Source organism: Anastrepha obliqua, chromosome 4, assembly GCF_027943255.1.
Source record: "Anastrepha obliqua isolate idAnaObli1 chromosome 4, idAnaObli1_1.0, whole genome shotgun sequence".
Lineage (NCBI taxonomy): Eukaryota > Metazoa > Arthropoda > Insecta > Diptera > Tephritidae > Anastrepha > Anastrepha obliqua.
In genome coordinates, this window is record NC_072895.1 from 11804279 (window position 1) to 11826457 (window position 22179).

A 22179-nucleotide genomic window follows, 5' to 3' on the forward strand; every position below is an offset into this window, starting at 1 on the left:
GTTTCCTTCAAAATAATCCTCCATCTAGATTTAATACATTTATGTTAGCGCTTCTTCCTCTAATACGCAAAGCACTCCTGATATGCGCTTTTTGGTACGCACTTGAGCTCCTGAGACCTTTAAGAAATCCATTATTTTCTCGGTAGATGGCCTTCACCTAAAAGAAGTGGGTATACCACAAAAATACTTTGACGACATTGTGATTCCTGCGAGAAATAGGGAGGTTCAATATAAATGAAGAAAAGACGAAGTACATGGCACGATCCTTTCATGATAGTCACAAAAGAATCCGAAATTATGTTTTTGAGTTCATGCAAGAGTTTAAATATTAGGCGTAGTGCTCAGCATAAATAAGGATATGTCCTTATCTATATAAGACCGTATTCAGGTAGCTAACAGAGCATATTTTGGCCATATTAAACTTATGAAGCCTTCATTGATATCAAAGGAACAAAAAAGGGTCTCACCTAAGGCTGTGAAACATGGGCCCTCAAAGTTAAGGTCGTGAATTTCTTTCTTTCATAGCGTTACAACGCGGGGTGCGTCAAAGCTTCCTTCAAAATGCTCCTCCAAAGCGGTCTATCTTGAGCTGTTGCTTCGCAGTTACGCATTCCCAGCTTCTTTAGATCGTGTTCCACTGCGTCTATCCAACGGTTCATCGGTCAGCCTTTGGCCTTCACGCCCATTAGCTTTCCTGTCAAGGCTTTCTTCACGGTACAGTCAACAGGCATACGGATCACATGACCTAGCCATCTTATGCGCTGCGCTTTAACAAAACGCACAGCTGTCTCGTTCTGAGTTAGATCGTTCAGTTCCGAGTTCAATCGGATTCTATAGGTACCTTCATCCATTCTTATTGGGCTAAAGATCTTTCTTAAAATTTTTCTTTCCATGCGAGCAATCTGAGCACAATCATCAACCTTAAGAGTCCATACCTCACAACCATATGTTAGGATTGGTCGAATAAGAGTCTTGTACATAGTGAACTTTGTAGCTTTAGACAAAAGTCGGGATTTGAACAAGTTAAGGTGGGCGTAATACGCTTTGTTGACGGCGTTGATGCGATCCCTGACGGCGGAAGTTGAAGATCGTGAATTTACTGATGCGATTTAAAAGAAAAAAAAGAAAAAGAATATTCGGCCCTATACGATAAGAAGATGGTAGATACCGTAAACGGTATAACCACGAGCTCAGATTTTTAATCGTGAGAGGAAATGTAACACGGTTTATAAAGTCCCAAAGATTACGGTGGTATGGATACATTTTAAGAATGAGCAGCGAAAGAACTACCAAAACAGTGTTTGAAACAAACTCTGAAGGAGCAAAAAGGAGAGGCTGGGCAAAGAGACGATGGTTGCAAGACGTAGAAGACGATACACGAAAGATGAAAATCTTACAACATAGAGCGAAAGCGGACTGTTGAGAAGAATGGAGGCGTATTGTAGAGGAGGCAATGGCCCACCCCGGACTGCAACGCCAAGATGATGATGAATATTTTCCTATTTTGACTTAATAATCAGATTAAAAAATCCAAAGGTGAATCTCCGCATCCTGGAATCACTTTAAAAATATCGGGTATCCCGGCATATACATTTTCCGCAAATATTGGCATATTTATATACAGGGCGGGCCAAATATGACCTATGTACTAATGTTAAGCACAAATAAATTATTTATTTTTCGCTTTTTGTAGGTTATAATTGAATTGTTGGAAATTTATTATGCACTGCTATCGCAAGACCACCAACAACGACTACAATACGCTATTCGTTTTACACAATTAGCCACACAAATTTATTTTTTAAATAATGTTTTGATGTCGGATGAAGCGCATTTCCATCTAAATGGTTATGTCAACAAACAAAACTGTAGATTGTGGGGCTCTGAAAATCCAAGGGCATCAGTTGCACCCATCTAAATGTACTGTTTGGTGCGGTGTTATGGCCACTAGAGTTATCGGTCCACTTTTCTTCGAAAATGAGGATGAAACGCCGGAATCGATTTCAGGAGCTTCTTACAGAACATTGATTAAAAACTTTTTGCAGCCAATGGCGGAGCAGTATCCTAAGTTGTAGTTTCAACAAGATGGAGCAACTGCGCATACTGCTAGGCAAACTATGGACTTTAGTATGGACATTAGTAGGTCTTATTTGGCTCACCCTGTATTTATATAAGTAGCTCCATTTCATTAGACCTTTACGAACAACCGTTAAGTGTATCAAACTCTAACAATCCGAGTATAAATGAATTTAAAGCTGAATGAATCAATCAAAACCAATCACCAGCTCAATTATCTACGCATACCTACACACGCTGACTAGCGATGGCTGCAAAAGAAAAAAAATCAATCAAATTAATACGAGAAAGGCACTGTTGTGCGATGCCAAAGCTTATGCAACAACAAATTCACAAACCACTTAATCAAATAAATGAATTAATAAGGAAAAAGGCAGCATTCATAATTGTATGCAAAATCGACCAGAAAACAATCGAAAATGGAATCAAAAGCGAAGCAGCTGCTACGCATTCAAAGGTGAATTGAATCGATCGTTGCGCACACTTGACAATGTGCCTGAAAATGGCCATAACCACAAAACATAAATAAAAAAAAGATCAAGCATAACAACACATGGCGACTCTGCAGAGGGGAGCCGAAGTGGCGAAGCAGTGCATAATAAGAAGCTAAAGACACAATCAGTAGCGTAAATAAAAACTCCATACGACAGCCCAGTTTACCTTACCAGATACCTCAAATGGCGGGTGTTGAAGTGGCCGTACGCTCCATTGACGCTGAGCAGCCAAAAGCGGTAAAGTTGATTGGGTTTGCTGTGCTTTTTGCTTGGACGCAGTGCTCATGCCGCGGCTGGTGATTGGAACCGGTAGTTATTATTACAAAGAAATCAGCGTAAAATACGCAGAAGTGAGTATTGCCAATCTGTTTAAAAATAAATAACTACACAAGTGCAGAAAAATGTAGCGTAGAAACAGGAATTCATACATACATACACACACACACACACACACACACACACACAAATGTGATGACAAAAGCTGGTGGTGAGACATGCAAATGAACCGTAAAAGAAAGAGATATAAGAGGCAAAAAAAGTATAAACAAAAAGTAATAAAAAGTGAAAAAAGAGCACAACAACAAAAGCAACTCAATAGCGCAAAATCGCACATTTGAAGGACGGAATTTCGCGGTGACAGACATGGCAATCGCGACGACGTCGTACACGAAATGACAAAAGCGACAACTACACTAGCAACCGAATCGTAAAAGCTACAATTAAACAATTATAGCATGTTGATGGACCCAAAGCGCGGGGAAAGCAAAGGCCAGAAAATTAACAGCGCCACCACACAAACATACAGCACAGCGCAGCACGGCGAACACCCTACACAACGCAGACAACTGGCGATGATGACGCGACGCGGTGTTCACTTGGAATGCCAGCTGCTAAACGCCGCTACAAATGCTAACAGCCCCGCCAACAGCGCACTCCTCAAACCGCCCCACCCTCCAACTACATCACCAGCACCAGCACCACCAACACCAACGCTATCACCTCTTACTCCGCGTTGTCGATTACGTTTGCTTCGCTGATCTTGTCAAACTGGTATTTCACACTCGCCACAGCATGACAGTGTGACGAAAATAGCTGAGAGCCAATTAAAAGAAAAAAACGTTTATAAAAATAAATATACAGTGAAATGACACAGGCTTTACATGTGCGTGTGTGTGAGTGTTTTTAGCGTTGGCAATAAAGCAATTCACAGTTTCGATAGAAAAAACAAAAAAAAAAAAACAAAAAAAAACAAAAAAAAAAACAAAAAAACGAAAAATAAAGCACCATTAAAATGCGAGTTGATGATGAAAAAAATTCACAAAGTTAATTTATATTGCCGCTACTAAAATGAAACAAAAAAAAAATGAAAAAGTGTTTGTCTCTGAAGATGGTTGTGATCATGCCATTCGGCATAGTAATCGGATCAGTGCATGCGCGCGAATGCCAAATATTTATTTTTATTTGACGGCTGTAGAGATTCTGGCACAGCTGGTTCAAGTCATACGAACAAATTTACGTATAAAATACAAGTAAAAAGATTAGCTGGTATGATTAAAGAGGCTACCCTACATTTGAAGTGTTGCCAGATGTGTGGGTTGTAACTAAGTTAAGATTTCGTTAAACAGCTAACACAAAAAGACTCAAGTTTTTGTGGCGGAAAATACAAAGATGATCAAAACGGCAAGCGCCCTCAGATTGCCCCTCGGTGCATACATTTTTTTGATGAAAACTGCTTTTTAGAATTATATTGGATATGGGAAAAAGTTTCCGCCCTCGTAAAGGTGTCGCTGCTGATACTATTTTTGTGTTCGCTATAGTAATATACCGGTGATTTGAAGGTGTATATGTGAGGTCTCGATAGCAGTAGTTGACATTCGTTTGAAGCTGAAAGATCCTTTTTTATTTGTCGTCAAAATGACGTCCACACTCGTCCCGAAAAACCAGCATTTGCGGGAAGTCATGCTTCATTATTACCTTCTAAAGAAAAGTGCAGCTGAAACGTTTCGTATATGGATCTTTAATGATATATTTACAGTAATCACGCTCCATCAAATACAACTTCCAAAGAGTGGTTTCGACGCTTCCAAAGTGGCAGTTTCGACGTAAATGATAAGGGTCGAACGAGCGAAGTGGCACCGAAAAACTTCGAACATACTCTTACTTACTTAGGTGGCCATAACCACCCGTTACCGAGTTACGGCCGACCTCACTAGCTCTCTCCAGACGCCTCTGCTTCGCGCGTGCCTTCTCCAATTCTGTACACCAAGCGAGCATAGGGTTTCCTCCACCTGGTCTTTCCACCGGAGCAATGGTCTTCCTCTGCGTCGGCTCCCTTGGACTTCGCCCTCGAACACCATCTTTGCTGGAGCTTCTTCATCCATACGCACGACGTGCCCTAGCCAACGCAGGCGTTGGATGGCGATGCGTTGAACTACGTCAATGTCGGCGTAGAGCTCATACAGCTCGTGGTTCATTCTTGAACGGTAGTCTTCGCCAACGCGCACAGGACCGAAGATCTTACGAAGAATTTTTCTCTCGAACAGCCCAAGAGCGACTGCATCGTTTTGTGACACTACCCATGCCTCTGCGCCATAAAGCAACACGGGTATGATGAGCGTCTTGCGAGAGAGGGCTCGACTACTCAATTGCTTACTTAGCCCATAGTAACACCTATTAGCAAGAGTGATTCTCCGTTTCATCTTCAGGCTGATATCGTTGTTGCTGTTAACGGCGGTGCCAAGATAAATAAATTCTGGCACATCTTCGAAGATATAGTTGTCCGAAATGACGTGCGTTCGTGTGTTCCGCGTTGTAGACAGCATATACTTCGTTTTACCCTCGTTCAGCAGGGATGATGGCTGTCGACTTGCTTTTCATGGGTCTTTTCCAGGATTTGGCGTAATGCTGGACAATACCTATGAAAAGCAAGTCAACACCCATCATGCATGTCGAACCCTTGATGATATGTCTAAAGAGTTAAATGCTGACAGATCAACCGTCGCTAAACGTTTGCATGCGATGGGAATAGGCCAGAAAGCAGATAACTGGGTGCAACATCAATTGAGGGAAACGGGATATGGAGATACGTTTGGTGACGTGTGAGATGCTTTTTGAACGGCAGAAAAAAAAGGTTTTATTCATCTCATCGTCACTGGCGATGAAAAATGAATCTATTACGATAACCCTAAGCGTCGAAAATGTTGGAGCCTGCCAGGTGAAGCAGGTCCATCGACAGCGAAAAAAATATTCATACTTCAGAGGTTTTGTTGTGCATCTGGTGAGATCAGAAGGGTGTCATCTATTATGAACTCCTCAAACCATCTGAAACCATCACTGGCGATCGTTACCGACATCAGTTAATGCGTTTGAATCGCACTCTCAAAGAAAAGCGGCCGGAACGGGACGGTGAGCATAACAAACAGATTTTGCTGCATGACAACGCCACGCCACACGTTGCTAAATTGGTTCAGAAATATTTAGAGGGACAAAATTGGGAAATCGTGTCCCACCCACCGTATTCCCCGGGCATTGCACCTTCAGGTTACCATCTGTTCCGATCAATGCAGTCAGCCCTTATTGGAGAGCGGTTCACATCTTACGAGAGCATTGCAAACTGGCTCAATGAATGGATCAAGTCAAAAGATCGTGGATTTCTCGTCAGTGGCATCCTTATACTGCCTGAAAGATGGAGTAAAGTTGTAGCGTCCAATGGCACATACTTCACATTATATCATTTCACTAAGAAAAGATGGAAACTTATTCCCATACTCAATACTAACTTATATATAACACATGGGCTAAAAAGTCCCGGGCTTTACAAAGAAAACACTTTTTTTTTGTTCGAAATTAGTTTCATTCTTCAACGTAATCTCCATCAAGCACAATGCAATCAATCCAGCGCCGCTCTAACATTTAAATGTCACTTTTGTAGAACGAATCATCGTTCGCCTCAAAACAGGTATCAGTTTCAGCGAAAACCTCCTCATTCGAGCGAAAGTTCTGACCGGCCAATAATTGCTGGGATCCAAATCTGGCGAATACAGTGGGTGTGGCAACAAAGCGAAGTTCAATTCACGTAGGCCAAACTCTGATATACAGGGTTGGCCATATTAAACTGACCCATGTGATTATTAAAAAAATATGGAAAAAGAAACATTTTTTTGTGTTTCATTGTGAAAAACATTTAATTTAGTTCAAGGAGATTCGTTTACATCACTTTTTGAATATGATATCGCGCAAGTGGTCGCCCTTAGCACGTATTTGGATATGTACAGGGTTGGCCATATTAAACTGACTCATGTGATTATTAAAAAAATATGGAAAAAGAAACATTTTTTTGTGTTTCATTGTGAAAAACATTTAATTTAGTTCAAGGAGATTCGTTTACATCACTTTTTGAATATGATATCGCGCAAGTGGTCGCCCTTAGCTCGTATAGCGTAATGTGCCCGTTTTTCGGCGTTTCCATAGTTTTGGCCAGCGTCTCGGCCGATATGGCGGCTATTTCCCGTCGGATATTGGCCTTAAGTGCGCCTAGTGTCTTTGGCTTGTTGACGTAAACTTTAGATTTCAAATTACAGTAAAAAGTTATAGGGTTACTCAATGGGTCAGTTTAATATGGCCAACCCTGTAGTTGGATATCTTTACGATGTCAGTTAACTCGTGCAACTTCACTTTTCGATCACTCAAAATGGTTTTGTGGATGTTTTCTGGCGTTACCGCCTCATTTGGACGACCACTGCTTTGTGCCTCAACGGTGTCTCTACGACCACGTTTGAAGTCAGCAAACCATCGTTTGATTGTTGTTTCTGATGGAGCGAAGTCCCCATAACACTTTTCAAGCCATTTCCTCGCTCGAACGGTATTTTTTCCCATCAAAAAGCAATGGACAATTAAAACACGAAACCTTTTTGGATACATTGTTTTGAAAATAACAAAAGTAGCGTCACTCTTAGTATAATAACTCACAAACTAATGAATAGAAAGCATGAAATTTTAACAGCTTTTTTGTTAAGTTTAGTTCTAACAGAACTAGAGGTGAATGCAATAAACCTAGAGCCGCCCATGTGTTATTTTTTAGGTTACCATCTCTTGATGTTTTCATCCAAGGAGAGGCCTTGAAGGCCATCTGCCGGCTGAAGTACAATGGGAATGGGTACGCCCCCTGCTCGGCATTGGACAACAGAGAAGGCATGAAAATCGATCCAACGATCCTCCGCATGCCCCTTGACTCCATGCCATCAAAAATCGTACTTGAAAAGAGATACAGGGTGGTGATGCCATAGGCTCAATTGTGGTCAAATGCTGAAAATTAGCTCGGCAAAGACTGTTTTTACATTTGCACGGATGGCTCCAGGACCGAGCACAGTTCCGGTTATGGTGTCTACGTGGAATCCAGCGGGACAAAACTGCACTTTGCTCTTGGAATGCACACATCTGTGTTTCAAGCGGAGGTGTATGCTGTTCAAGAAGCGATGAACTTTGTTGTGGAAAACAAATGGAGAGGCAGAAGGGTACGTGTCTACAGCAACAGCAAAGCTGCGCTCATGGCCTTAGACAGCCCTCCAACCACTTCAAGGCAGTTGAGTCAGTATATGTAATATGTCAGTATACATAATATCCTGGTGCTAACATGGATCCCGGGACACATGGGTATCGCGGGTAACGAGATCTCTGACTCTCTAGATAGTATGGGCTCTGAGGCCAACTTCTTTGGCCCGGAGTCCGTTCTGCTACTCCCTTCAGCAGCCATCAAAGCCACGCTTAGCTAACGGATTACTTTAACCCACAATCGAGCCTGGCAGGTGGAGAGAGAGGCTGCAGATGGACAAAACTGATGTTACCTGTCATGTCCGACCGATTGTCGCAGTTTCTCCTGTCATTAAGCAGAAGGGACTGTAAGCAGCTAGTTGGACTGATGATGAGCCACTTTCTATGGGTAAAGCACAAGGAAAAGGTGGGCATCTCAGACAGTGCACTCTGCCCAGCATGTGGAGAGGAGGATGAGATGGCGGACCACTTTCTGTGCGTTACCCGGACTTCGCTAAAATTAGGCTTGAGGTCAGCCTTTGGCACTGATCTGTTAAGAAGCGACCACATTGGCTCCTTGACAAGATCTACTCAGATTTCTTTGGAGGTTGGATAGATTTAAAGAAAATTAAAAAGGGAACCCGAGTGCAGTACAATGGATTTAATTGTGTCTGAATGTTGTACTTGCTAGTCTGTCCTGACAAAAAAAAAAATTAACGAAAATTTAAAAAATTTCAAAAACTTATCAAAATTTTCAACTTCAACTAATGAACCACATTTTTTTTAAATATTAACGAAAAAATTCTCAATCAATAATGTCGTGAATACTGTAAAAAGCTGAAGGGTCTGATTTATGTGATCACAAGTGTACGTAGCGCTGGGTTTGTGGTACGTCCATATGCAGGTACCTCAGAAAGTTCATAAGCCACATGAGAATGCTTTGACTCAGCGCTATGCCCAACGTTTCATATTCGTATGTATGTATGTATGTATGTATGTATGTATGTATGTATGTATGTATGTATGTATAAGGGTATTCCTCAAAATTTACAATTTCTTTTTACAAACCGACACTCACACACACATCCAAATGTATACATATGTACATATGTAGATGCAATGGCATACGTGCGCAGATAAAAAAATAAGGCAGCCACCACACCAAAAACAAAAAAAACAGAAAAAAGTCAACAATAATATGGACAGACAATGACTTAACGCATTGTGGGTCAAAGTAAACAAAAACTAAACAAAAAAAAAGTAAATTGGAGAAACAAAAAATACAAGCAAATGTACGCGTGTAGCGCTGGCTAAACTAAATATACAATGCGCACACAAACATGCGATGGTAGATACGTATGTATGCGTAGATATGTCTGTATGTCTGTATGTATGCATGTTTGCTCATCACTTACTTGTTGCCTGCTTGGCTGTGTTGATTTCCTAATAAAAATGACCTTTGCATGTTAATTGCTTCAAGTGTTGTTGTTTTTGTAATGCGCTGCAGTTGCCGTCAAATGTACAATGCTCTTCAGCTATTATTATTATTGTTGTTGTTGTTGTATGCATCTGTTTTTATTGTGACTGTCGGGCATGTGTTCTGTTTTATCAGTCTGACCGTTTATTTGGCGTCCCATATCTGATGTTCGAGTGTCTGACTCTGTATCTGTCTGTCCGTCTATCTCTTTCCGCTTCTCTGTCGTTGTCTGGGGTCTGCGCTGAAATTTATTTCCATTTTTTCTGTATGCCTCTACACATTTTTAACAACGCGACTGTGAATTATGTATACAAAAAGTTATTTACGTGGGTCACTAATTATATTGTGAGCCTAATGAGTAAAAAATTGTCGAAAAAAAATTCATATGGTGTGGCCAATCGTTAACCGTTAACCGGCTCTCAGCTAAATTGAAAGAATCAGCTGATTGGCTGACTTAATGACGCAACTGGGGTTAAGAAGGCGGATTGTATACGAAAAAAACTGAGATTATGCTAGTGAAATAAGCAAAAAATCAACGCGGTTTTCGCTGATGTTGCTTCGTTGCCGTTTGTACTGCGCTTGATTGGTCATGTATGTGCATATGTATGAAACGAGCGAGTGACAATTCTGCTGCCGAATGCTGGTGACGAAGTTACTCGCTCATTTTCGTTTTTCACCATAGTTGAAGGTCAACCCTGTAGCGCGATTCACTAACTTGAAACGGTTCGAGAATGATTATTTTGTCTACAGTATTTGACGCTTGCACTAACGATTATACTATTCACAGCTGTCTTCTTCTATTAATTCAAACAAATAGGCACTTAGTCAAACTAATCTCGCTGTTATTCTGGAATATCCAAAAATTACAGTCAAGCTGAGAAATTAGGTCTTCAATCAAGTCTGCATTTAGACTTCTATGGTATCGATGGAAACATATTCTCTCACCCTTTCCGCAAATATTATTTTGATTCAATTAAAAAACAAAATTATGCTCACTTTATGAATTCTTTTATGAGAAGTGGCCGTCGGCCTCTAAACCAACTCACTTAGACCGTTACCGATTCATTATGATACCACAGCAGCAGTTAATCTGCTACTCCTCGTAAATTCGTTTTGTTTTAAGCCCAAACCCACGGATCTGGTTGACACTAATATCCCTAAGGTCATCAGTTTAATTTAAAAACGATAACAAAAGTATCTAAACGTAGTGGCATGTCAAGCGGAACAGTAACAGCAACGGTGCCCAACGGACTATTCCTCGTCCTCCTTCTTGCAGCTTCGGCAATAGTCGAATTGAGGTACGTTCAATCTTCGAGCATGTCGAACTATGAGACAGTGGTGACCTGTGGTCAAAGCAAATAACATAGAAACGTTTTTCCTTGACCGATTAGGTAGCGTCTTCTGGCGGCTGGCGTTGCTCTTTGGCCAAAATCTTCTTGTAGCATTACATGTCAGACTATTAACCCATCTCGTATTGGCTGAAGTGATAATGCTACTTGCACCACGCAGTTTGTTGGTTAAGAGGGGTATACCTACAATCTCCATAGCAAGAGGGACGCAAGTGGTAGTAGCCTATCTCGCTAATTTGTATGCAATTCCCAGGTATGTCACTATGCCCTGATCCCCATATCAAATGCTTGCTAATATATTCCACCATCTCGTTAAGAGACGCCCGACAATTGTGAGCAATAATGGAATTAGTGACGACTCCACCAAGAGGTTTAATCGCCACTGGCTATCGTAGTAAAAATAGACTTCTCCGAAGGTAGTCACATTTTTCCTAACCAGACAATATTAATGGCTAGAATTTCAGCCTGAAATACGCCACAGTGATTAGGAAGACGAGCCGAAACACTTACTTTTGGCTTCTTGCAGTACTTACAGTCGAACTTACGCACTTCCGAATGATGCACATTTTTGGAAATTTGAAAGTTCGAGTCAATAAGCGCCAAGAGATTTGGTAACTCCTAAAACACTTAGGCTTAAAAGTCCATTGTATTTAAAGCTTTAGAAAGTGAAAGGGTAGATAGTCAGGGAGGAAAGGAGGAAGTAACAGAAGGAACAAGATAGGGTAAAATATAGTCATAGAGGTAGTTGGACCTGTGCGAATTTTCCAGTGTCTTTGATAAATCTGAAAATAACCTCCACTTTGAGAGAACGAATTTTTCTTGTTCTCATGACATCGGAACCTAAAATTCGTAGCTTTGCTCTAGCAAATGTGGGACACTCATAGAGAAAATTATCATCCAGTGCCATCCGCCTCCTCTAAGGAAGACAGGCCAAACGGGTCCTCAATGATCCAAATGGTGGTCATATGCTGACTCCATGGGTTGTGTCCTTTAACAAATACCGATCGTCAACCGAACGTCTTTTCTACAAAGTTTTAGAAGAAAGTTCGACAGTTTTCTGTCCGGCTTGTCACAAAACACTTTGCAGTTCTACGGCATTCCAGAACGGACCATAGCTCTTTATGTAAGTTGCGTACATAAACGCTGATCCACTTCTTGATTCGTGCAGAACTGATTCCGACTATTCGCTCTGGTCCCTGTGGGGGAACCGCTGATCCATAGTTAGCCAATTCATCGGCAATTTCATTCGCAGTATCCTGGAACCCATATAAGTACGAGATTATTCTGTCTTGCGACAGAATTAAGCTTCTTCTTACATTCTTGATAAATCTTTGAGGTTTGATTTGCGTTCTCCAGAGCCTTTAGTGTAGCTTGACTGTCACTAAAGACTCCAATCTGTTTCGCGCTCCATCTCCTCTCAATTATCCATTCTGCTACCTTCAGAATAGCAAAAATTCCCGTTAGGAAAACAGTTGCTATTCCTCCCATAGCGTAATGATCTCGTTTAAGGATCATTATCATACTATTATTCTCGTTTAGGTACCACCCGGCTCCAGATTCTATTTCATTTTGGACCCATCGGTAAGGAAAATATCCATCAAACCTCATTGAATGCACTCTGCATCTTCCGAATGGTAGTCACGCACCAATCCATTCGGCTATATTGGCCGCCATATTAGCATACAGAAATCTTTAAATCCACGAAATAACAAACTTTCGCAACCAACCAGCCAACTCGACATAAAAAAAAAAACATCAAATGGTAGCAGCTTTTCTAGCAATCAACAGCCATAGTAGAAGTATTATTTAACTCTTTGGGGATTGAGGCGCTCGGCAGGCGAGCGTCGCTGAGGGCGAAATGTATAGGAGTGCGCAGTAAAGAACAAAAATACGTTGAACGATATAAATACTAAAGCTTTATTTAACACCAGAAAAATTTTTTATAAAATCAAAAAATAATTATAAACAAACTGATATCACTGCTAATGTTGAAATGCCTAAGTGGATTCCTTATTGCTCGGACTTCACTTCGACTTGACGAAGTAATGCCGTCAGCTTCCGTCTTATCAGATTCAAAGTAATACTCGTCAGAACTGCCACTATCTAACGTATCATCTCTAGATCGCTTAGCCATCGTGCGTAGGATAAAATATAAAAATATATAAAAAGCCTGCTGGTTCCTCTGACCGTGATAGTGAGAGACTGAATCGAAGAACTGAAATTCGTTCTGCCTCAGCCGTCGTCTCACATTGTACGTTTACATTATAAGGAAGATAAGGCTTCATCGCTAAAGGCCCCTAAGATCTTTGTATGAAAACGTGACTCTTTTACTATACCTATGCGTATCTTATCGCTCAGAATCACAGACGTGGCAAGTCTTGCGGCTACGAACTAATATAGGCGGCTATATGCCGACACTCGTCCCCAAAGGGTTAAAAGAATACCCGCTTTTTCCTTGCTTTGCTATTTGGACTATTCCATGTAAAAATTTAAATTTCCACAATATCGGACGTTCACTATATCCAGACACGACCGTACTTTCACAACGGTTTAGGTTACATAAATCTTAAAATTTTTAGAAATTTTTTGGCGCAAGTTTTAAAATAAAGGGTTTTCCAATATCAGGAGTTACAGGTGAATGGATTGCGCTATCGAGAGATGATTAACGATTTTTTATGGCCGGAATTGGATGGTATTGATCTGGACAACATCAACGTTTTTTTCAACAAGACGGCGCTAGGTGCCACACAAGCAACGAAACTATAGATATTTTACGGGAAAAGTTTTCGGTCCATGTTATCTCTAGAAGAGGTGATCACAATTGGCCACCGGCCACCGAGATCTTTTGACTTAACACCTTCTGACTTTTTTCTTTGGGGCCATGTGAAAGAGAAGGTCTACGCCAACAGCAGAGGGTCGATTCGAGACCTCAAAGATGGAAATCGTGAGGCTATCGAGGACATAGGGCAGCCACGTTGAAATTCGGTTATTGAAAATTTCATGAAAAAGATATTGTCCTGTGTGCGTGGTCGTGGTGGTCATTTGACTGATGTTATTTTCCACTAATAACGGCATACCTTCCTCTTTATAATGAAATAAACATCCGATCATTTATATAAAAAAAATAGTATTTTTCTTTGAATATGAAAATAACACCTCTTATCGGAAAACCCTATATTTATAACAAATTTTATAATTCCGTCGGACAAACAGCATCATTTTTTTTTGTATGGAAAGCGATGCACCCTAGCATGCATGCTACCACCCACGCACTTATGCACCTAATCACTACTCTGGCTATAACTTTAGCTTATATGCCACTTACGCAGTGCAACACCGTAGCTGCCTGACCGCAAACTTAGTTGCTGCTATTTCTGATCACAATTTTTTTCGCGTATATAAAATTTCCGCCTTCTAAAGCCACTTGGAGCTCTTAACTTAACTGCGTAACTTAACTAGCTTATTTATCGTACTTCTTACTGTTGTTGCTGTTGTCGATTTTGATATTATACTACATATTTTGAAATATCGTTGTGACAATTTCTAGTTTCTTCAGGTATTAACCGATCTTGTTGTGTTATTTGATCGTCTTCTCGCTGTCGTTGATGATCTTGCCAAACTAGTGTTCGTTGCCTCGTTGCCTGATATTTCAACGTTATGACTCGAATCCAACAACAATGCCGTCGCTCGTTTTGTTTATGCGTCTCGCGTGCAACGGTAACTGCCGCAATGGCGACTACGACCGCTCGCATCGACATACCTCCATAGATGTTGGCAGGTATGCTGGCGCCATGCGCATTTCATGCTGCTTACCAATAAGCTAGTATAACAACAACAACAACAATAACAAAAAACAAAACAACGTTCAACTACATACATATTTAGCTCAACTTGTTTTAAAAATGCCCTGCTTCCCTTTCAGGTTCTTTGCGCTGTTCGCTATTGGTTGATCTGCCGTCGCCGCTTAACTTTTGCCACTTGTCACTACCTCGCTTGTTCTTGCGTCTACCTTTGCTTGGACTATATGTACATATACACACATATATACTAATGTGTGGCTGTGTGGCTATTTAAATACGCGAGTGAGTATCTTCTAAATGCATACATACCTTTTGTTTTTATTAGATTGCTTGCTGCGTACACACGGCACTCGTTTATTAATGACTTCAAATATGTGTGTGCGTGCTGTGGTTGTTGTTGTTACGCTGTTGCATTTTGATCTCCTTGTTGCTTCCTGGAGGCAGTGTTGCGCTTTTCCGTCGGCCACTTGAACGTCGGACACTGTGTCGCCAGTGCTGACTTCGTCTGCGTCTTCGCCTTCGTCTACGGCTACGGCGTACACTTTTTATACCTCCTCAAGTGTGTTCACTTACACATACACGGGCACACTGCACGTGCGTGTTTAGTTTGAAAATGGGATGTGCCGGCAGGGTATTCCTCGACCTTTTTCTTAAGTGTTTTAATGTTTGCTTTTGTGTTCTTTTTGTTTTTGGGCTGCGTTTCTTCGTGTTTTGTTTTTTCTGCTACTTTGGCTTGATTTGGTAGAATTCTCACAGCAAATTCGTGGAACTCAATTAAATGCGGCGACACAGTTATTCTTTGCACTTTTGGTTATGGAGTGAGTCAATCGAATTTTATCTGCTTCTTAACGCGCACGTTTGGGTTGCTTCAGGCGAAGTGAAGATCGTTTGCAGATCACTTGAACTTTTCTCGTTAAACTCTGTCTGCATGAGTTGAGGGGTTTTGTGGTGGCACAGTGTGCGATTTTTCTTAAAAATATAAACTTTTCTAAATGCTCGGTTTCAATTAGAGAAATTCAAATTTTTCTAAATTCATTTGGCAGCTGATCGTCGGCGATCGCGTCAGTCAACACATAATAAATCTTTTCATTTAATTGTTTGCACTATTTTAATGATTCTCACACACACACACTTACACAGTTGCACTTCAAAGGCGCTGCTGGCATTATTGTTGATTTATGCAATTAAAATTTTATGAAAGAATATTACCACCTTCGCGTTTCGACATAGTATTCCATTGAACGAGATGACACACTTTTTTCACTAGTTTGATTTACTGAAACTACGAGGAAATATTTCATATTTTCTTTTGCTTATTCAATTCAGTAATTATTTGCTTTGTAAAATTTTCATTTCCCGAAACGATCTATTTGCCCGCTCACAACACTTGTGCGGCATTTCGAAATAAAAACATTTGTTTCCTGCGCTGTCGATAAAAATTTAAAATGTGGTGCTGCTTGGAAGCTTTGTATGTATAGTACATATCTACATACAAAAGTAGATATGCAATTATTTATTTCCCAAAAAACATAAATTCAATTCATACTCGTACGTTGATCTCAATAAACACGATCGATTCTTCATTCTCGACGAGTCACTCTCACTACTTCTTTTTCTTCACACTAACTCGACAGCACACAGAGAATCGCGTGGTCTTGACGTATGCAACGTTACGCTTAAACTGAAATATTTTCTATTTGATTCACACAAAACACAATAATGCAGTGATCGTTGAACGTCGAACATCGAACGCCGACGTAGACGTCGCAGCGCACACTGGCTTGCCTATAGGCATACACACAGCCATACATACATTTGTGCATAGAAATCGTGCTGTCCAAGAAATCTGGCAGCAGCAGTAGCAGCGGCGACGAGGAACACCGATTGCGATGTTGAAGTTAGCGCTGACTGCAGACGCCCCACCAACACTCAAGTTCGTTGATAGTGCGTTGTCGGCAATGATAACAATAACAACACAACAAATAAGGGGAAGAATAACAGCTACTCAACAGCGGGTAAACTAAGAAGCAGAAAATTACAAAAAACAAAAGAGGCGAAAAAAAGTGTATTTAAGTGCACAACAACAGCAACGGCTAAACAAGTCTGGCTTTGGTGTCTGTGACTATGTGACTGTGTGGCCCAACGGCGCCGATGGAACCCGGACAGTGGAGACAATAACCCAAAGCAACGGCCAACATTTTTACACTTGTGACCGAATAGCAGACACATCGACAGACATTCGGACAGACATGATAGTTCGAGTGAGCGGGAGGGTTAATTGAATGCGACATCACAGGCTGAGGGACGGACCGGCAGAGAGAGAAAGGGGCATTGAATACATATACGTATATGTAGGTAGTGCATATGTATGTATGTATGTACTTGCGTTGTCGGTGTGTCTCCAATAATGCTGGCTTAGCGTTTGTATGCCGCAAACATACATACACACTTACTCATACATACATACATGTTTTTGTAGCTGCTGCTACTGCCTGCACTTCTAGATACATACATACACAGCACACACACATTTCGTATATTCTTCACACTGTGCAATTTAAATCACCACTTGACTTGCATGGCGTCGTCAGTGTGCCGGTGACGACGACTACGATCACTTGTTTTCTGATTGCTTTTTTCTTTTGATTGCCTGCGAAAATGCAACAGATGATCGTCGCCCAGCACTTGTGGTTATGTAGCACTACTGATTGTCTTGTGTTTTTTGTTATTGCATTTTTTTTCCCCACTGATTACACGCACGATCTGCACTGAGCGATCGTTCACGTTGCGAGCTTTGTTCGTCATACGGATTGAGTGTTCGTCGTCGAGCTCTGGCACTTAAGATTTTGCTAAGAAAAAACTTACAGTTTATAAAAAAAATACATATTTCACATTCTTTAAAGTTTTTTAGCACCTGCCAGCTTGATCGTTCTTATCATCAAAGCAATCAAGTAAAAACACGCAATGCTAAATAAGAGTTACTCTCAAGAGAACGTTGACGATGCGAGTTATAAAATAGTAGGTACAACAACGCGGCAAAAATAAAAAAACAATCTGCTAAAGAATCATCGCTTTTATACCAACCACGCTCGCAGCGACGAGTGACTGAAAAAAATGCGACAAGTTCGCAAGAATTGAAGACTCATAGACGGCGTGTACGTCAACCCAACAACGAGCGACGAAAATGGTGCCTATGTGTTGATACGACTACGACCAACGCGACCAATGTAGAGTCGCCCCAACCAAACCAACAATTGCTGTGCTAGTGGTGGCCACACTAGACAACAGCGAATACCGCGAACGAGTTTAACATACGATAATACAGCACAACACGAACAACTGTTAGAACTAGCAACAATGACAGCTATGACATGACAGCCGCAGAACAAGCGATAAGAGCGCACAACGACGAAAACAGTTCAAATAATATGTATGTATGTATGTGCATACATAATATATGTAAAAGTAATAAAAAGAAAAAAATGTTGAAAAAAAGAAAAAAAAAAACACACATAACTAATAAACGAATATGATAAAGAAATAAATAAAATGATTGCTGAAAACGAAAATGAGTTGCTTAGAACGTCGTAGGGAAGCGACTAGAAATACTTGCTACAAGTAAATTCTCCTCGGAAAAGTTGAGCTCTGTAAGTGAAGTGAATGCAAGGAGGTGGACCAGGGCTCGAGTTCTAATTTAATAGCAGCGTAACGCAGGAAGTGATCGGTACACTGCATGATTTGGTACACGAAATTTGTGACGACACGATCGACAGTTTGGGTATTCTAAGATATGTAAATAGAAGTGCTTTGCAAGTGACAAGATCAGATATGAAAATGTAATTTAGGTAAGGTAAAATGGACGGACCTGTAAGAACAAAGACAGCGAACTGGTGACTCACGTACAGAGCAATCTTAAATTATGGAGAGAACACTTCACGAACCTATTAGACAGTGACAGCTGCTCATGTCACCGAGAATGTGAAGATCCCGATACCCCAATCGTTGACGACGGAATGGTCGTTCCGCTACCCAACCATGACGAGGTGAGAATAGCAATATCACGGCTAAAGAACAACAAAGCCGCGGGCGCCGACGGACTGCCGGCTGAGCTATTCAAACATGGCGGCGAGGAGCTGGTAAGGTGCATGCATCAGCTTCTATGCAAAATATGGTCGGATGAAAGCACGCCTGCCGCTTGGAATTTAAGTGTGCTCTGCCCATTCCATAAGAAGGGCGATCATGTAATCTGTGCCAATTATCGCGGGATTATTCTTCTTAATATCGCCTATAAGGTTCTAGCGAGCGTATTGTGTGAAAGGCTGAAGACCATCATCAGCCAACTGATTGGACCTTATCAGTATGGCTTTAGACCTGGAAAGTTCACAATCGACCAAATATTCACAACACGCCAAATCTTGGAAAAGACCCATGAAAGGAAAATCGACACACACCATTTTTTCGTCGACTTCAAAGCTGCATTCGACGGCACGGAAAGGAGTTATTTGTATGCCGCGAGGTCTGAATTAGGTATCCCCGAAAAACTAATACGGCTATGCAAGATGACGTTGCTCAACACCAGCAGCGCCGTCAGAATTGGGAAGGACCTTTCTGAGCCGTTTGATACCAAACGAGCTTTCAGACAGGGTGACTCGCCGTCGTGTGACTTCTTTAACCTGATGTTGGTGAGCATCGTACGAGCCACAGAACTTAATCGCTCAGGCACAATATTTTATAAGAGCGTACAATTGCTGGCGTATGCCGATGATATCGATATCATCGGCCTTAACAACCGCGCTGTTAGTTCTGGCTTATCCAAACTGGACAAAGAGGCAAAGCGAATGGGTTTGGTGGTGAACGAGGACCAAACGAAGTACCTCCTGTCTTCAAACAACCGTCTACCGGCACCCACGTCACTGTTGACAGTTATAGTTTCGAGGTTGTAAAGGACTTCGTTTATTTAGGAATCAGCATGCACCCCGATAACAATGTCAGCCTTGAAATCCAACGTAGAATCTCTCATGCCAACAAGTGCTACTTTGGACAAAGTAGGCAACTGAGCAGTAAAGTCCTCTCTCGACGAACAAAACTAACACTCTACAAGATTCTCATCATGACCGTCCAACGTATGGCGCAGAAGCTTGGACGATGACAACATCCGATGAAGCGACGCTTGGAGTGATCGAGAGAAAGATTCTGCGGAAGATTTTTGGACCGTTGCACGTTGGCAACGGCGAATATCGCAGACGATGGAACGATGAGCTTTACGACGACATAGACATTGTGCAGCGAATAAAGATCCAGCGGCTTCGTTGGCTGGGTCATGTCGTCCGAATGGATACAAACGCTCCGGCTTTGAAAGTATTTGATGCGGTACCAGCTGGTGGTAGCAGACGAAGAGGAAGGTCTCCTCTGCGTTGGAAATATCAGGTGGAGAAAGACTTGGCTTCACTTGGTGTGTCCAACTGGCGCCGGTTATCACGAGAAAGAAACGACTGGCGCACTTTGTTAAACTCGGCCAAAATCGCGTAAGGGGTTATCGCGCCAATTAAGAAGAGAAGAAGAAAAATAGTACTTATTTTCGAAATTTCAATTCAAAAAGTCAACATTTGTGCCATGCGATGCTTGTTGCCCAAGGAATATTAATCTTAGATGATTTAAATTTTGCTTGACTTTTTCCAAATTTTTTTCAATTCAACTATTTTTTGCCTTTCAAGTCAATTAACCTTTATTTTTTGACTGATATTTTTGCTATCAAAAATGACAAGTAAAGAGGCTGGCTTTATGTTTGCTGGTTAGAAATAAAAGTTGAAATTTGACTTTTATTTTTTCGGTAAAAAAAAAACAAAAAATTAAAAAAAAAAAATTTAATTTCCTTTTCGAACTAAAATAGCAGTTTACCTTTTTGCAATTGTTTTTTTTTAACTATATTATTATATTAAACACTGCTCTGTTACAAACCACCTTTTGGGCCAATTTTTAACGATTTTAAGTATCGGCTAAGTTTTAGGTTTTATATTTGACCGAAAAAAAAATTAATTTTTGTTATAGAATAACAATTATTTATTGCCTCTGTTGAAAAAAGAGCAAAACTGTTACGATTTCAGAATTTAGCGGTATTCCTGGTCGAAAGAAACGCTGACATTGGCCTCATACAGGACGACTGGGTCAGGTTACACGTGCGATTAGAACAAAGTTTCAAATAAAACTGTACCAACACATTTTTCAATAACCTCTTTGGACTTTAAAACCAACGAAAGAGAGGGTGTATACAGACTTTTGCCCATCACTGTTTGCACATAGGCACTATGTGTGTATGTATATGCATTCCGTTTTTGTTCAATCAGCGATAAAGCAACTGTTGGGTATCAATGATTGATTTTATGCGAACAATCTGAAAATTCAATAATCGGCAAAATCTACCATTCCACAAATCAACTCAAAAAACTACAGAAATGCTCAACGAACCAACAAACAATAACCAACAGGCCGAGCGATCTGCCATTGCCTGATTTATGTACGCATATGCATGTATGTGTGTATGTGTGTGTAGGCTACCGTTGAAGTGCTACACTCAATTCACTATGAACAATGAACAATGAAAACAAATAGCGAATGTATGAATTTTAATCGAATGCAAATGAAAAACTTTGTAAAAAGAAGAGGAAGAGCTGCACAATATTTAACAATTTGAGGGCGCGAAGCCAGAGGCGGAATAAAGAATTGCGAACGCGAACGTAATCGCAAATCAACAAAGTCAACAAAAAAGAAATCGCACGAAACACCAACAAACAGACGAGCGAATGACGACGAATGCGTAGAACGAGTCGAATGATCAACCAACCCGCAATTGTACACAACGACGAAAAAAAATAGCAACAAAAAGCCATGAAACAGTTGAAGTGATGGTCGTCACATGCTCTCCACACCCCCACTCACTCGCTCAGCCGCTCGATTACTCACTAAAATAGCTCCAGCAGCTGAACGATGGTGGTGGTGGGCAACCAACTACTACTACTACCGCCTATGTAGTGGCGAATGTGTGAGCCAGCGACGCGCCTTAAGAAACAAGTGAGTCGCCGTCGTCGAAACGTCGTCCATTAAATGCCGATCGTCAATGATCGCGCGCGCGCGCTTCTGGTGATCGCATCGATTTGTCTTTTTTTGTTGTTTTGTTTTTGTTTCGGTTTTTGTTATTGCTATTGTGGTGGCGACTGATGGGCCTATTCGTTGGTGGCGCGGCATTTAAACGTTGTCGAACGATAGACGACGATGTTAGGAAGTGCTTCTCCACTCGCTGCCGTCCCAGACAGTTGCTATGTATATGTTTGTGTGTGTGTGTATGTATGTGCATATAAACAAACAATTGTATTTGAGTGAAGGCAAACACTCACATTGTTGCTGCTGCTCCTCGAATCTGAACATTTGTGGCGCGCACTCATTCAACGCTGCCAATC

General features: G+C 41.1%; 1 protein-coding gene across 1 annotated transcript in view; it reads right to left on the bottom strand.

The window, feature by feature from the left end:
- The window catches only part of LOC129246501 (uncharacterized), a 106106-nt gene that overhangs the window by 67075 nt on the left and 16852 nt on the right, over positions 1-22179 (bottom strand). Inside the window, exon 2 of the mRNA XM_054885371.1 lies at positions 15035-15125. Coding sequence (XP_054741346.1) covers positions 15035-15125 — 91 coding nt within the window. The remainder of the gene's footprint in view (positions 1-15034; positions 15126-22179) is intronic.